We start from the raw sequence: 15,844 nt of genomic DNA on the forward strand, positions 1-15,844 counted from the left end.
TTCATAATCTTTCCTATTTGATGCCATAACGGTTTCACTTTTATCAGCATCCTCATAATCATACCACAGTCCATCAAAATGATGCATCTTCCCTGACCTTAAATGCACAACTTGTCCACTGTTTTCAGTCAACATTTCCACTTTTTTTTAAAAAAAACTTTACTTTATAATGACACATCTGGAATCCCAGCTCCATCTCCTCATCCCCCCACCCTCACCCCTATCCTGGATCTGATCTGAAGCAAAGAGAACTGTGATAGTGGCGAATATCTGTAGCTCGGTTGTAAGAGGAGGGTGGAGGTTCGTTCTCCAAGCTTGTGGGTTGGTTTACAAACGTTTCATTACCAGGCTGGGTAACAATCTGCTAAAGATACTACCTAGCTTGGTAATGAAACATTCGGAAACCAACCGGTGGTGGGACTTGAATAACTTAACAACTGGTTCTCTGGCTGGGTAGGTTTGGCCAGTAGGTCATGTGACTGACTGGGTGGGTGACATCACTCATTACACCCAGCCCCGCCTCTCAGCCACTCGCCTCAAAGGCAAAGGTAGGATTCAGCCAGTTGGGGCTAATCCCACCACTAATTGGCCCCGCCCCCATCCATTTTTTTGCCTATTTTTGCCTGTTTTTTGGGCCGTTTTCAGGCCATTTTTGGGCCAGTTTCCAGCCATTTTTGGTGCTGTTTTTGCCCTGGAAAACAGCCCAAAATGGGCTGAAAAACAGGTCAAAAAACAGCTGGAAAAATGGCCCGAAAAACAGGCCGAAAAAGGAGTTGGGGCCAACCAGTGGTGGGATTTGCCGGTTCGCTGAACTGCACAGAATCTTAAATTCCAATTTGCTTGAACCAGTGTGAACCGGCAGCAGCCCAGCTCTGAAACCAACCCAGAAGCTCAGAGAACCAACCTCCACTCTTAACAAAGAGATCTGTTTGGGTTAAAATAAAATCCAATTTTGATTCAATTGCCATGTAAATGAAAGGGATATTAAATTAAATTAATGAAAGTCATGTGGTCCTCTTTATAGATTGAAAAGCTTTGTTTCAATGTGACATTGAACCTTTTGTTTGAGAGGCCATAACAATATTCATGTTTCCTTTCAGAGGCGTCCAGCCAGTTCTCTTTCTTGCTCCTCCTTTTCTGAACCCTGGGTGGGGGTTTATGTGGTGGAATCTGGTGCTGAGTTGCAGGATGGAGAAACTCATTCTCAAGTCAATAATAGACAAATCAGCCTTCAGTCCTGGTTAGAAAGAGGGCCAGAAGGGATGCTCTCTAAAATCTTAACAGGATTTATCTCATAGTTATGTAGAGTGTGCTTTAGTCTGGCAAGATACCTGTCTCATGGACCAACAGCAATGAAGAAACTACTCTGAGCAATTCATCATATTGTTTTTGGTTCCTTGAACCTGACAATCTTGGTGCTTACCGCTTTTTTCCCACACCTTGCAGAAAGACATGGAGACCACCCCATGTCCAACCATTCACCTGCTAGATATATCAGACTACAACTGTCATCTCACCATGCAAAGAGGTGAGCCCAGAGGTGAAAAACTCCCAGTTCGGACCAGATCACCCGATCTAGTAGCGATGGCGGTGGATGGTTCGGAGAAGCGATAGCAAAAATCCCTGCCCACCCCATGCCCAACTGAGCTGTGCGATCATCAGAGGTTTTTTTTTTTTTTAAATTTAAAAGCATTTTTTCCTCAGCTGAAAAAATGCTTTTAAAAGTAAAAAAAAAAAAAGCCTCCAATGACCGCGCAGCTCAGCTGGGATCATCAGAGCCTTTTAAAAGCATTTTTTCTACAACCTCTTCAGCCAAAGAGGTTGTAGAAAAAATGCTTTTAAAAGCCTCTGGAGATCCCAGCTGAGTTGCCTGATTGTCAGAGTCTTTGGTAGAAAAAAAATGCTTTTAAAAGGCTCTGACGATCCCAGCTGAGTTGCCTGATTGTCAGAGGCTTTTTTTTTCTTTTAAAGGCAAAAAAATGCTTTTAAAAGAAAACAAAAGCCTCTGACGATCAGGCAACTCAGCTGGGATCATCAGAGCCTTTTTAAAAGCATTTTTTTTCAACCTTTTTGGCCGAAGAAGTTGTAGAAAAAATGCTTTTAAAAGTAAAAAAAAAGTTGGCCACGCCTACCCAGTCACATTACCCACCCTCCACAAAGCCACACCCACAGAACCGGTAGTAACAAATCTTACACTTCACCACTGGGTGAGCCCCTTCTAGATGGAGATAAGAGCTTCTACCACATAACCTTCTTAGTTCACTCTCCGCTTTGAAATTGCAGGTTTCTTAGACCAACATAGTCGAAAAACAGGGTCCATGAGGACATTTCCGAGGCAATCAACAAATTCAATCAATTCAAGGAAGAAGAAAAAAAGATAGCCGGAGTATTGGCTTACTTGTGGACGTGTATACTAGTGAACTGGGGGCACTGTACATGGGAGATCCTTCTTGATTTGCTTGGCACAGGAGCACCCTGCCTATGAAAGAGAAAGAAAGAGAGAGAGAGAGAGAGAGACAAAGAGTGTTCTGAGATTGGGAGCACATATACAGAAAATATATCACAGAGTTATGCAAAACCAAAATAAGTGGGGTTTTTTTGACATATTCAGTTAAGTTATATTTGCTCTTCTGTGCGTGCAAATCTATCTCCCAATCACCTGCAGCAGAAGTTCCCACCCTTTCCCCACCCCATAATAATTTCCACCTAGAGTGACCAAATGAGACCTGAGATTTGTAGCCCGTAGATACCTGAAACTTTTCAGGTTAAGGAAGACTGGTCTATTGATAGCAATAGCATTTAAACTTATATACCACTTCGCAGTGCTTTATAGCCCTACCTAAGCGATTTACAGAGTCAGCATATTACCCCCAACAATCTGGGTCCTCATTTTAGGAGGCTGAGTCAACCTTGAGCTAGTCAGGATTGAACTGCTGGCAGTGGGCAGAGTTAGCCTGCAATACTCCATTCTAACCACTGAACATCATGGGAGGGAGGGAGGGAGGGAGGGAGGGAGGGCACTAGCTATAGCCCCTAGACTTATATACCGCTTCATAGTGCTTTACAGCCCTCTCTAAGCTGTTTTACAGAGTCAGCCTATTTCCCCCAACAATCTGGGTCCTCATTTTACCCACCTCGGAAGGATGGAAGGCTGAGTCAACCTTGAGTTGGTCAGGATCGAACTGCTGGCAGTGGGCAGAGTTAGAGTTAACCACTGCATGGTTGGATGGAAGGAAGGAAGGAAGGAAGGAAGGGCACTAGCAATAACGCTTAGCTTATATACCGCTTCATAGTCCTTTTTCAGCCCTCTCTAAGAGGTTTCCAGAGTCAGCACATTGCCCCCAACAATCTGGGTCCTCATTTTACCCACCTCGGAAGGATGGAAGGTTGAGTCAACCTTGATCCTGGTGAGATTCGATCTGCCAAACTGCTGGCAGCCGGTGATCAGCAGAAGTAACCTGCAGTACCGCACTCTAACCACTGCGCCAACACGGCTCATTTTCTCATTGATAGCTTCTCTCACCCAGTATAAATACCTTCATCTTACATTAAGGAAGATCAACCCATCCCGAACTGCCACACTGAAGCGAACACACAATAGAGTTTAGAGTTGTGCAGCCTTGCTCAGTAATTGCATTCTTATCTTCCTGGTATTCGGAGGGAAACTATCTTTAGGAGTCATGGACACATCAGAAATATTAGTACACACCTGTGCTGTATGCACAACCTGTTACTGGGCTAAACTACCCATTTTGCTGGACTAAGCTAATCATCCCCCAAAGTGATAAGAAAAGAAACCAATAAAAGATTTCTGGATTATGAGTCTCTCCATCTGTAACCTAAAGGTAAAGGTAAAAGTTCCCCTCACACATATGTGCTAGTCATTCCCGACTCAAGGAGGCGGTGCTTATCTCCGTTTCAAAGCCGAAGAGCCAGCGCTGTCCGAAAACGTCTCCGTGGTCATGTGGCTGGCATGACTCAAGGTCAAAGGTGCACGGAACGCTGCTACCTTCCCACCAAAGGTGGTCTCTGTTTTTCTATTTGCATTTTTTTACATGCTTTCAAACTGCTAGGTTGGCAGAAGCTGGGACAAGTAACAGGAGCTCACCCCGTTACGCGGCGCTAGGGATTCGAACCGCTGAACTGCCGACCTTTCGATCAACAAGCTCAGCATCTTAGCCACCAAGCCACCGCGTCCCCTACATCCGTAACCTACTGTTTCTAGAAATGGAGAAGTTGTCATTTTCAGAAAGAGGAAATAATAAATCTACATTCATTATTGTATTCACCATAGAATTAACAGTGAGGTTTGGAACAGACAGGAATAAAGAGATAAAAATCTTACTATTTAAGGATTGGCAGTGTTCCAGTTGATACTGTTAATGCCAGGGAAAGACTGTGAAATGAGTTTTGTCTACATTAGAAAATATTCCGCTGAAATATTTCACCAAAGTTGAAGAGAAGGCTAGACAATCTCAGCTCTCAGTTTTAACTGCAAGGGCTATTATAATGCAACATTATTTCTTTCCAAATGTGGCTATTTTTCACATTCTTTTCAGTTTTTTTTTTTTAAATCATCTAAATGTTTCTGAGCAAACGGGTTGCAAAATAGATTAAGTTGCTTTCTAAATACAGAGAAATTAACCCAATATTGTTTAATATTAGTTACGTTAATTATACATAGATGTTTGCTTCCAAACATTAAAAAAATAAAGCTGTTGCCATTGTTTTTAAAAATGTAGTGTTAAAAGTATTATCATACAAATGGTGAAAATCCAAGCTAGATTAACGGCTCTGATGGCAGTTAATGTGTTTCTAGAACTTCTGAGGAGCTGTTACAACCCATTATGGCTGAAATATTGGCGTATGAAAAATTAATAAAGCCAGCAGAAAATGGAATTTGGCATCTGTGCTAGCTATTTACATAGAAAGAATCACCCAGAATTAATTATGCCCTCTGTTACATTCTAATGAGTTTTTCATTAAAATGTACACTATTATGGAAACTAAACAAGGATTATTCAAACAAAAATGCCAACAGATGTTTTTTTTTCCAAAGAAAAAGAGGGAGAGAGATTAAAATTAGTTAATTGGTTGTACATTTATATCTAGCGCAGGGTTAATCGAACCCTATTTATCATACCGTTTATGTATATTTTGCAAAGAAAACAATATATGTGGAACTATGTATTAGTGCTTGGCCAATGTTTTCGCTGGCATTTTACCCCCTCGGGCGGCTTCTTCAATGGAATGGAAAAGAAATTGTTACATTTTTAAAACCTTCTTCTTCTTCTTTTTAAAGGAGATATTTGATCTCCTTTAAATCTGTATTAGGTTGACTTATTCTCCAAAGCTCCAGAAGGTGTGACAAAAAAGCAACGGGCGAAAAGCTCATTAAAGAGAGAACCAACTTAGATTTAAGGAGGAATTTCCCCAACAGTGAGAATTATTAATCAATGGCACAGTTTGCCTCCAAGAACTCTGGGTTACTGGAAGATTTCAAAATTTTGGACAGCCATTTGTCTGGGATGATATCAAGTCTTCTTTCTTAATCAGAGGGTTGGATTAGAAGACCTCCAGAAGGCAGGAGAAGAAGCCACAGAAGGAAACTAACCAAGGAGAGAAGCAACCTAAAATTAAGGAGAAATTTCCTGAAAGTGAGAACAATTAACCAGTGGAATAGCTTGCCTTCAGAAGTTGTAGGTGCTCCATCTGGACAGTCACTTAACTGGAATGGAATAAGATCTCCTGCTTGAGCAGGGGGTTGGATTAGAAGACTTCTAATCTGTTCATTCTCTGTTATTATTCTGTTATCTATATATCTACATCTACAGCAGCATCTACATCTATAGCTATGTCATCTATCTATTCATCCATCCATTATCCATCTATCCATCCATCCATCCATCCAGTGGGAGGATTCAAATAATTTAACAACCGGTTCTCTGCCCTAATGACCAGCTGGGTAGGCGTGACTCGGTGGTCATGTGACCGTGTGGGTGTGGCCAACTCACTGTCACTCACATTGTAACGCCTTAGCTGTTACAATGTAACAAGGGTTAACCAGAGAAGCAGTTTCTGTAAACAGGGCAATAAAGATTAGGCGACACCAGAATGTTTCCTTCCTGCCTTCCTTACAGGATTAGCCCTGTAAAGTGGGGAAAAAAACCCCACAAAATAAGATTTCTTCCAACAACCGGTTCTCCGAACTGCTTAGAAAGTTAACTGGTTCTCCCGAATAGGTACGAACTGGCTAAATCCCACCACTGCATCCATCCATCCATCCATCCATCCATCCATCCATCCATCCATCCATCCATCCATCCATTTTTATCTGTAAATCATAAAGCGCTCTTATTGCACATGCTCTGTTTTGGAAATAAAGCCTATTTATTCACAATCCCGTAGGACATTAGGGAGAAGCAAATCCAAAGGCAGATGACACACACAAAATATTCTTCTTCTTTGGTTTGTCCCAAGAATAACTTAGCAGCCTTTCACTTTGATACTTCAGCTATAGGCCAACCAAACAGTTCACAACACAAAGCCGATCACTTCTTAAAGATCAAGAGTTCTTTTCCTGCTCTATTTCAACTCCCAAGGTCCTTCAGCTAAACCTGTCCCAATGGAACCCTTGAGTAATTTGTGTTAAAGTATTAATCTGCTAAGGGAATAGAGAACACCACACTATTGAGGGAATATGGGAAACTGTGCCACGGTAATGCATGTACAACAGCGCACTACATGTATTAATCATATTACCAACAACTGTGCAATTACTGTATGGAGTCAAGAGCATCTCTCAGGGGCAGAAGGGAAAAAAATGATAAAGGTGGCCATGCTGCCAAGAATCTCAGTAGCTTGGAAGGGCAAATGTTGCAACTGAACAAATAATAATAATAATACCAAGCCTAGCCTAATTGCCTTTACAAATGCTAGAAGCAACATCATAATATTGCTGTTCTTCCATCTAAGAAGAGAGTTACCAAATGACACATCTGTAGCCTGTAAGATTCCGTTTTATGAAAATCAGAGTGTCTTGAAAAAAAGTGCAACACAGAGGATAGATAAATGCATTTTTTTCCCCAAGGCAGAATGTTGTCACCTTTGTCCAGAACCCTTCATGTCTTGGAGATCTCCCAGGCTTGTTTCTGCATCTCTTAGACCAGGAGTGTCAAACTGGATTTCTTTGAGGGCCAGATCAGCATTGTAGCTCTCCTCCATGGGCTGGGGGGGGGAGGGGAGCAGAGAGGAGGTAGGATGGACGTCTCCTGAAGCACCCTGACGGCCGAAACAGGGTGCGGCCCCATTTTTGGCCTGAATGGGCCTCCTTTAGCACTTTATCAGCCAAAACGGGATGCAGAGAGGGGATGTGTGGCCCATTTTGGCCAGCAGAGGCACCGCTGGCTCGTCCTTTGATATTTACAGGCCTGTCCCATGGGCCGGATTTAAGCACCTCACGGGCTGCATCCGGCCTGGAGGCCTTGAGTTTGACACCCCTGTCTTAGACATTAAAGAAAATTGGCACAAAAGGAAAGCATCTGGCTAGCTACACTTCTAGATAAATAGATAGATAGATAGATAGATAGATAGATAGATAGATAGATAGATAGATAGATAGATAGATAGATCTACGCATCTGCATATGTGTCTATCTACATATCTGTAGCAGTGGTGGGTTTCAAATTTTTTTACTACCAGTTCTGTGGGTGTGGCTTGGTGGGTGTGGCATGACTTGGTGGGCGTGGTAGGGGAAGGTTACTGCAAAATCCCCATTACTTCCCGATCAGCTGGGACTTGGGAGGCAGACAATAGATGGGGGCGGGGCCAATCAGAATTTTTATTACCGGTTCTCCGAACTACTCAAAAATTCTGCTACCGGTTCTCCAGAACTGGTCAGAACCTGCTGAAACCCACCTCTGATCTATAGCCTGTAAGATCTTACTCCGTTTTATGAAGATCATAGTGTCTTGATAAAAAGTGCAGCACACTGGATTGAAAAATGCATTATTTTAAGCCAGAATATTATTGCCTGTTCTTTTGTCCAGAACTCTCCAAGTTTTTGGGAGGTCTGCGTCTTTTAGATATTAAAGAAAATTGGCACAGAAGGAAATCATCTGGCTATCTATGCTAGCACTGTATAATTTGTCTATAACTCTATGCTGAATGAAACAAAGAAGTCATTTGAAAAGACGTCATATAAAGGCAATTGTGCATCCATTTTTTTTCTGGTCATTAGTTCAATGGGCTTAAGCCTACAAGGGGAGGGCATGAAAATCATTTTTAGATCAGCCTGTTTCAGGCAGGGCAGGTATCGGTTATTATTCAGTCAAAGTGGTATTTAGATGTGGCATGTGGAATATGCCCAGAAATAATGAGAAAATCCAATTCAGTACTGAAAATCAGAAGGAAGATGCATTGTTCCTGAGCAGGATGAAGCTTATGAGAACGTTCAGCGAAAAGAGGCCACAGAGGAGGTCAACTCCAGAAGGCGGGTAGAGAGGAAGGAAGAAGGTTTACCCAGGGAGATTGGGAACAGGTTCAAATTCCCCAAAGAATAGGGGCACCTTTGTATTTTTCAGGAATTAGTAGTTGCCTCATGGTGAGATGGGGTTGCAAAAAAATTTAATTGTTGTTGTTGTTAGTTGCAAAGTCATGTCTGACCCATCATGACCCCATGGACAACATTCCTCCTGGCCTTCCTGTCCTCTACCATCCTCTGGAGTCCATTTAAGCTCATGCCGACGGCTTCAGTGACGCTATCCAGCCACCGCATTCTCTGCCATTCCCTTCTTCTTTTGCCCTCAATCGTTCCCAGTATCAGGCTCTTCTCCAGTGAGTCCTTCCTTCTCATTAGTGGCCAAAGTATTTGAGTTTCCGCTTCAGGATCTGGCCTTCTCAAGAGCAGTCAGGGCTGATCTCCTCTAGGACTGACCAGTTGGATCGCCTTGCAGTCCAAGGGACTCGCAGGAGTTTTCTCCAGCACCAGAGTTCAAAGGCCTCAATTCTTTGGCGCTCAGCCTTCCTTATGGTCCAACTTTCACAGCCATACATTGGAACTGGGAAAACCATAGCCTTGACTATATGCACTTTACAGATTTAATATATAATATTAAATGGCTAAGAGCAGGAAAGTTGAAGAAAGAGGCTAATTCTGGCTGCAGAAGACCAAGTCTTAAGAGCAAAAGCATACAAAGCCAGAATTGAGAAGACAGCAACAGACAGCAAGGGCCACCTCTGTAAAGAAGCTGAAGAAATGGTGGACCCCCTGTCTAGATGCTGAAAGAAGATCTCACAGACTGACCATTAAGAATGGCCTGACAACGGTAGCAACAAGGGAGCATTGGAAGATCTTCAAGAAATACCGTTTGTCTGCAAGCAAGAACTGGTGGGATTATAAAATATAGAACGGCATAGAAAAAGAAGAAGCTAAATTGTTCTGGGACTTTAGAATTCAAACAGACAGGCACTTGCCACGTAATACCCCCAGACTAAACAATTGTCAATAAGAAAGACAACCAAGTCTGGATAGCGGATGGGGACATACCTGGAGACAGCAAAATAGAAGAGAAAGTACTAGAGATGATAACAAAGACCTGCAAATAGAAAGAGAATGACTGTGGCAAAAGAAAGCAAAGATAGTACCAACAGTCACAGGCACCTTGAGTGCCTTCCCCAAATGGCTGGAGCACCACTTGAACACCATTGGCACTGACCAATTCACCATCGATCAATTGAAAAAGGCAGCTTTACTCAGAACAGCTTACATCCCGTGACAATACCGCTGACATCATAAAACATCAACATTTGGCTATCCCAGATCCTTAGGAAGGACTCAGTGGGTGGACAAAAATGTCAAATCCAGTCTGACCATCTGGCTGACTGTGTGATGAACCAAAAATACATAACTAATTAACCTCCAGTGAATTGATATATTGAATTGATATATTGACAGATATACATGACCCGTGGTGGTGCAGTGATTAGAATGCAGTATTGCAGGCTAATTCTGCTGACTGCCGACTCCCGGCAGTTTGATTGTCACCGGTTCAAGGTTGACTCAGCTTTCCATCCTTCCGAGGTCGGTAAAATGAGGATCCAGATTGTTGTGGGCAATAGGCTGACTCTGTAAACTGCTTAGAGGGGGCTGTGAAGCACTATGAAGCAGTATATACTGTAAATCTAAGTGTTATTGCTATTGCTAGATAGATAGATAGATAGATAGATAGATAGATAGATAGATAGATAGATAGATAGATAGATAGATAGATAGATAGATGATAGATAGATAGATAGTGTTCTGTTTCCGTCCTCACTCTGGAGTAACAAGCTGGCCTTCAGCCAGTGGATATACGGTTCTTATCAGTCCTGGCTGGGAAAACGCAGCTGCCTGCCAAAAAGTTCAAACAGATTAAGACTTCAGCTCACTTCGACATGGTTCAGCTAATTTGCTTCCTTTAGAACTGAAAGCAGTCCCAAAACTCTTTATATATCCTGTGGGGGGGGGGGCTCCTGCCCCACCCTTCCCTTTGATGACGCCACCTCTCTAATCTTCTGAAGCGCGGATCGGTCCAGGCTTGATTGTTATGGTTATCAGCTGCATCTGTAGGCGTAGCCTGAGGAAGGGAGGAATCAGGGGATGTCGGCCTCATTACGTCCTCCGACTGGCCTGGTTCTGGCTCCTGGAGCCGGGCCAAAGGAATCGGTGCTCCTGAGGTAAGCCTTACTGGCCCTTCCCCCTCACTCTCAGAGTCACTTTCGGGCATGGGGCCAGGTTCAGGGGCTGGAGCCACAACAGATAGATAGATATAGATATAGATGTAGATGTAGATATAGATATAGATATAGATATAGATATAGATATAGATATAGATATAGATATAGATATAGATATAGATATAAACATAGAGATAGAGATAGAGATAGAGATAGAGATGGAGATAGAGATATTCTATCAAACATGGTCACTTGGACAGCTCTCCTGTGCTGACTGTTTATTATCCTACTCAAGTTGCCATCTTCCTTCTCCTTAAAAGAAAAAAAAACAAAAAAACCAGGATAGTAAAATCTGTTTGACTAAAGAACTGTATGCATTTTGGGTGGGGGAGGGTGGAATTGCAGCTATAACAGGGTATGCCAAGTATCTTGACCATTTATGACTATGTTCCGGCTTTAGAGTTGAATTACATTGCACGGTTCCATTTTTGACTTTAATTGTCTGCTTCAAGTTGTCAAGTCATAAGTATATATCTTGCCGTTGCATTGCATTAAGGGACTTTTCCCTACCCCACACCTCTCTCTCTATTGATCTTGTCCTATGGAGTAATTTAACTCCATTCTAATTTTCTTCCCCACGCACCGGCTAACTCTCCACCCAAAGGAAGTGAGTTATGTATATTCAGGACGCGCGTCTTATGAATCGTGTTAAGGTTTACCGCCTTATAGCCTGTGCTGATGGAATATTTAATCAAAGAAATGAGTTGGCAGGGATGATGTACAATGCGGTTATGCCTTGTGGTGTGCGCCTTCACCGCCAATTGAGAAATGGGTGAATTTGCCATTCATCAGTGCCACGCTGAAAGCTTTGTATAACCTTCTCTCTCTCTCTCTCTCTCCTTAAAAACTTATTTATCAAGATTAAAGATATTTTAAATCAACAGTTTCTCTGCAGATACATCATCTTTATTTCCAAAGTGGCTACATCTTTCATCATTTAGCAGCTGAAAAAGAGTCTCTCAACCCAAGCAGGGAGTAATTTAAATTTTCCATGAAACACGAGAGAGAGAGAGAGAGAGAGAGAGAGAGAGAGAGGGAGGGAGGGAGGGAGGGAGGGAGGGAGGGAGGGAGAGAGAGAGAGAGAGAGAGAGAGAGAGAGAGAGAGAGAGAGAGAGAGAGAGAGAGAGAGCGCTAAAAGGATAATGTCGAAAGTCCACAACACCACTGTTCGGTGTTTCCTTCCCTTTTATTAATACGGTTATATCGTGTTCTGCTGCTTATCATCAGTCTTTGATCTTGGAACCTCTTTGGGATCAAGTCAGCCATGAAGCAAATGGAAAAATGGAAAGACTGAAAGTGGCTTATTATGGTCATAGACCAGTGTGTGTGTGTGTGTGTGTATGTGTGTGTGTGTATGTATGTATGTATGTATGTGTATATATGTATGTATGTATGTATGTGTATATGTATATAGGTCTTTGGTTGTTCGGGTTTTCCCCCGTGTAAAATTGGAAGTGTCTTGGCGACGTTTCGACGAAGTCTCATTCGTCATCTTCAGGCTGGTGTTTACTGCTTCATGCTTCTAGGAGCAGAAAACACCAGCCTGAAGATGACGAATGAGACTTGTCGAAACGTCGCCAAGACACTTCCAATTTTACACGGGAGAAAACCCGAACAACCAAAGACCTACATACAAACACCCGTGAAAACCTCAGAAAACATATATATATACATACATACATACATACATACATACATACATACATACATACATACATACATATATATATATATATATATATATATATATATATATATATATATATATATATATTTATTCGTAGGTTTTCACGAGTATATGTATGCAGGTTTTGGTATGTTCGGGTCTTTTCCCAGGTAAGATTGGAAGGATTTAGGCAACGTTTCGATGAGATCTCACTCATCATCTTCAGGCTTTGGCTTTGTTCTTATGTGAGCACTTAAAACAAATATTGTCAGAAAACAAATATATTATCAGAAAACATTTTTAAAAAAAATTCTCCTCTTTTCTTTCTCGCTCTGCCCCTTTTTCTAAAACTATCTTTTTACCCCAGTTGTGCATAAGATGATTCGGAAGAAGTTGGGAATATTTTTAATTTTTTTTAAATATTTGATTATTTTTTAAAATAAAATAATTTATTTTATTTTTAATTTTTAGAATCACTTTTCTATGCTTAACATGTCTCCAACAGAGGCTCCCATGAGAGGGAAGATTTTTTTTAAAAAAAAAAGTAAAAATAAAAATAGCAACAGCACTTAGACTTACATACCATGTTGCAGGGCTTTACAGCCCTCTCTAAGAGGTTTACAGAGTCAGCCTATTGTGCCCCAACAATTTGGGTCCTCATTTTACCCACCTCGGAAGGATGGAAAGCTGAGTCAAGCTTGAGCCACTAAAGATAGAACTCCTGCAATGCTGCATTCTAACCACTGCACACCATTATGTATGTATGTATGTATGTATGTATGTATGTATGTATGTATTTAGTCAAGCATGTATTTTATGACAGATACAAGTGTAAACATAATTATAAATACAAGTAAAGGATATGAATAAAAGAAAACATTAGGACAGGGACATGTTGGAAGAAAGGGAGGGAGGGAGGGAGGGAGGGAGGGAGGGAGGGAGGAAGGAAGGAAGGAAGGAAGGAAGGAAGGAAGGAAGGAAGGAAGGAAGGAAGGAAGGAAGGAAGGAAGGAAGGAAGGAAGGGCAATAGCACTTAAGACTTATATACTAGTTCACAATGCTTTTACAGCCCTCTCTAAGTGGTTTACAGAGTCAGCCTATTGTCCCCAACAATCTGGTCCTCATTTTACCCACCTCGGGAAGATGGAAGGCTGAGTCAACCTTGAGCCTGGTGAGATTTGATCTGCCAAACTGCTGGCAGCCGGTGATCAGCAGAAATAGCCTGCAGTACTGCACTCTAACCACTGCGCCTCCACTGCTCTTGATAGCCAATGATAGCCAAAAGGCATTGTTCTTTTCTATATGTTTTAAGTGTGGCCTCTGGTCCCCCACATCTCTTTTTAACCTGAATGGTTTCTGTATGGTCATAATTCAGGACTAGATATGACTGTATTATTCTGATATTAATAGGTTGATCACCTTCTTAGTTAATAACCACTTTATTAGCCAAAGACGAGGGAAAGTTTAAAGCGCGATTGACTGTTCGGGTTTCTTTCCCCAGGTATTAATTAATGATTGTATGAATTATACTAATAAGATTTTGGAACAATAATGTCTGGATGTTACCAAACAGCAAACTGACTTTCATTTATAATTCCCATTTAGCCAGATTAGAACTCAGCCATTTATTTTCTAATGAGTTATGTTTGAATTACCTGAGTGAGTTTGCAGTATACATGCACAACATTCTCTCATTAGCTTAATTTGCAATCTTACTTACAGACATTAATTTTGACTCATAACTAAATCCATCTAGTTTCCGTACAACAGTCTTATTATAAGGAACTATCTCCCTCGTGATGAGATTTTAATAATCGCTCATGAAATGGATTCCATATTTCAGAAAAAAGAACTTAATTTCAGGAAGCTACTAAAATGTGTGATCTTGTGTGCCAAGCATCAGTGGGTTTTGGAGTAGTACCATATAATTATATATCCATGGAAAGACAATTTAATCAAGAATGTAATGCAACAACGTTTACGAATGTTTTGCTATTAGAATAGCAGTTACAGTATAAAGAAGAAAAGGGAAACGTAGAAAAAAAGGAGATATATAAAAATGATCACCATAGAAAAAATGAGATATACAAAAATTTTCACCAAGTCAGTTAATATTTAGTTGGGTAACCTTTAGCATGAATGACGGCCTTACAACGTCTTCCCGTGGAGTGAACCAAGTCTTTTATTTCTGCAGCTGTTATAATGTGAAGCCAAAATTGAAGGATGGCTTCTATTACCTGGATTTTATTGCTGGGTCGCAATACTTACTAACAGGTTTCTTTAGTCGGCTCCATAGATTTTCAATTGGGTGAAGGTCTGGGCTATTCCCAGGCCATTCCAGCAGTGGAATAGGATTATCTTGAAATGGCAAAAAAAAAAAAAAAAAAGTGGAGTTATGAGCCATCAAACCTCAAAAATACACTTTTCCCAAAAGGTTTCCACAATTTCGGGCACTACTGTAGTTCCAGGTTGGATCTGTCTTTAATGAGCTTTCATTCATTGCCACAAACCATGATAGCCTCCAACATGGATGTCTTTCAAAGAGTAATGGATAGATTCTTGGGCAACGTCTAAAGAATGCAGGTATTACGATGATCTGAAGTCATTTCCAAGTTATACTAAATGCCATTGGTAAGGAAAGAATGGTGGTGGAGAGGATCAGGTTTCTCTCTTCTCCTTTCAAGCTTGGTCACCATGAGAAACCAACACTTCATCGTGGTGGACGTGTCCAGAAGTGAGAAATTATTGGATAAAATCAAAACATGGTTAGAAGAAATGATACAACAACATATGATTTAAAACCTGAACTGTTCCAATTGGGTATCCTACCAGAGAAATTTAGTAAAGAAAAAAAATATTTGATTATGCATGTTATAACTGCAGCGAGGATAGTATTTGCACAAAGATGGAAAGCAGAGAAAATCCCTACAGAGGGAGAACCCCTTGCTCAAGCAGGAGACCCTACACCATTTCTGACAAATGGCAATCCAATCATTTCTTGAAAGTCTCAAGTGATGAAGCTCCCACAATGTCCGAAGGCAACTTCTGTTCCATGGGTTGATTGTTGGAAGGGATTTGGATGTCTTCTAGTGCAACTCTAGACCGTGTCTGAAAGCCTCCAGTGAGGGAGCACCCACAATTTCTTCCAAGCCCTTCCACTGGTTGATCGTTTTAACTGTCAGGAAATTTCTCCTTAGTTCGAAGTTGCTTCTCTCCTTGATTAGTTTCCACCCATTGCTTCTTCTCCTGCCTTCAGGTGCTTTGGAGAATAGCTTGACTCTCTCTTCTTTGTGGCAGCCCCTGAGATATTGGAACACTGCTCTCATGTCTCCCTTCTTAGTCTTTCTTTTCACTAGATGAAAGTTTATATGATCTTGGATTATGGCAACATCTGGAAGATGT

General features: G+C 41.4%; 1 protein-coding gene across 3 annotated transcripts in view; it reads right to left on the reverse strand.

Moving 5' to 3' along the window:
• Nucleotides 1–15,844, reverse strand: part of RBFOX1 (RNA binding fox-1 homolog 1) — a 634,773-nt gene that overhangs the window by 151,036 nt on the left and 467,893 nt on the right. For 2 of the 3 annotated variants that reach the window (XM_058157660.1, XM_058157658.1), the window contains one exon: nt 2,399–2,479. The exons of the other annotated variant lie outside the window; for it this stretch is intronic. In XM_058157660.1, the coding sequence (XP_058013643.1) occupies nt 2,399–2,479 (81 nt within the window). The remainder of the gene's footprint in view (nt 1–2,398; nt 2,480–15,844) is intronic. 3 annotated transcript variants of the gene reach the window in all.

Source organism: Ahaetulla prasina, chromosome 14 (assembly GCF_028640845.1).
Source record: "Ahaetulla prasina isolate Xishuangbanna chromosome 14, ASM2864084v1, whole genome shotgun sequence".
Lineage (NCBI taxonomy): Eukaryota > Metazoa > Chordata > Lepidosauria > Squamata > Colubridae > Ahaetulla > Ahaetulla prasina.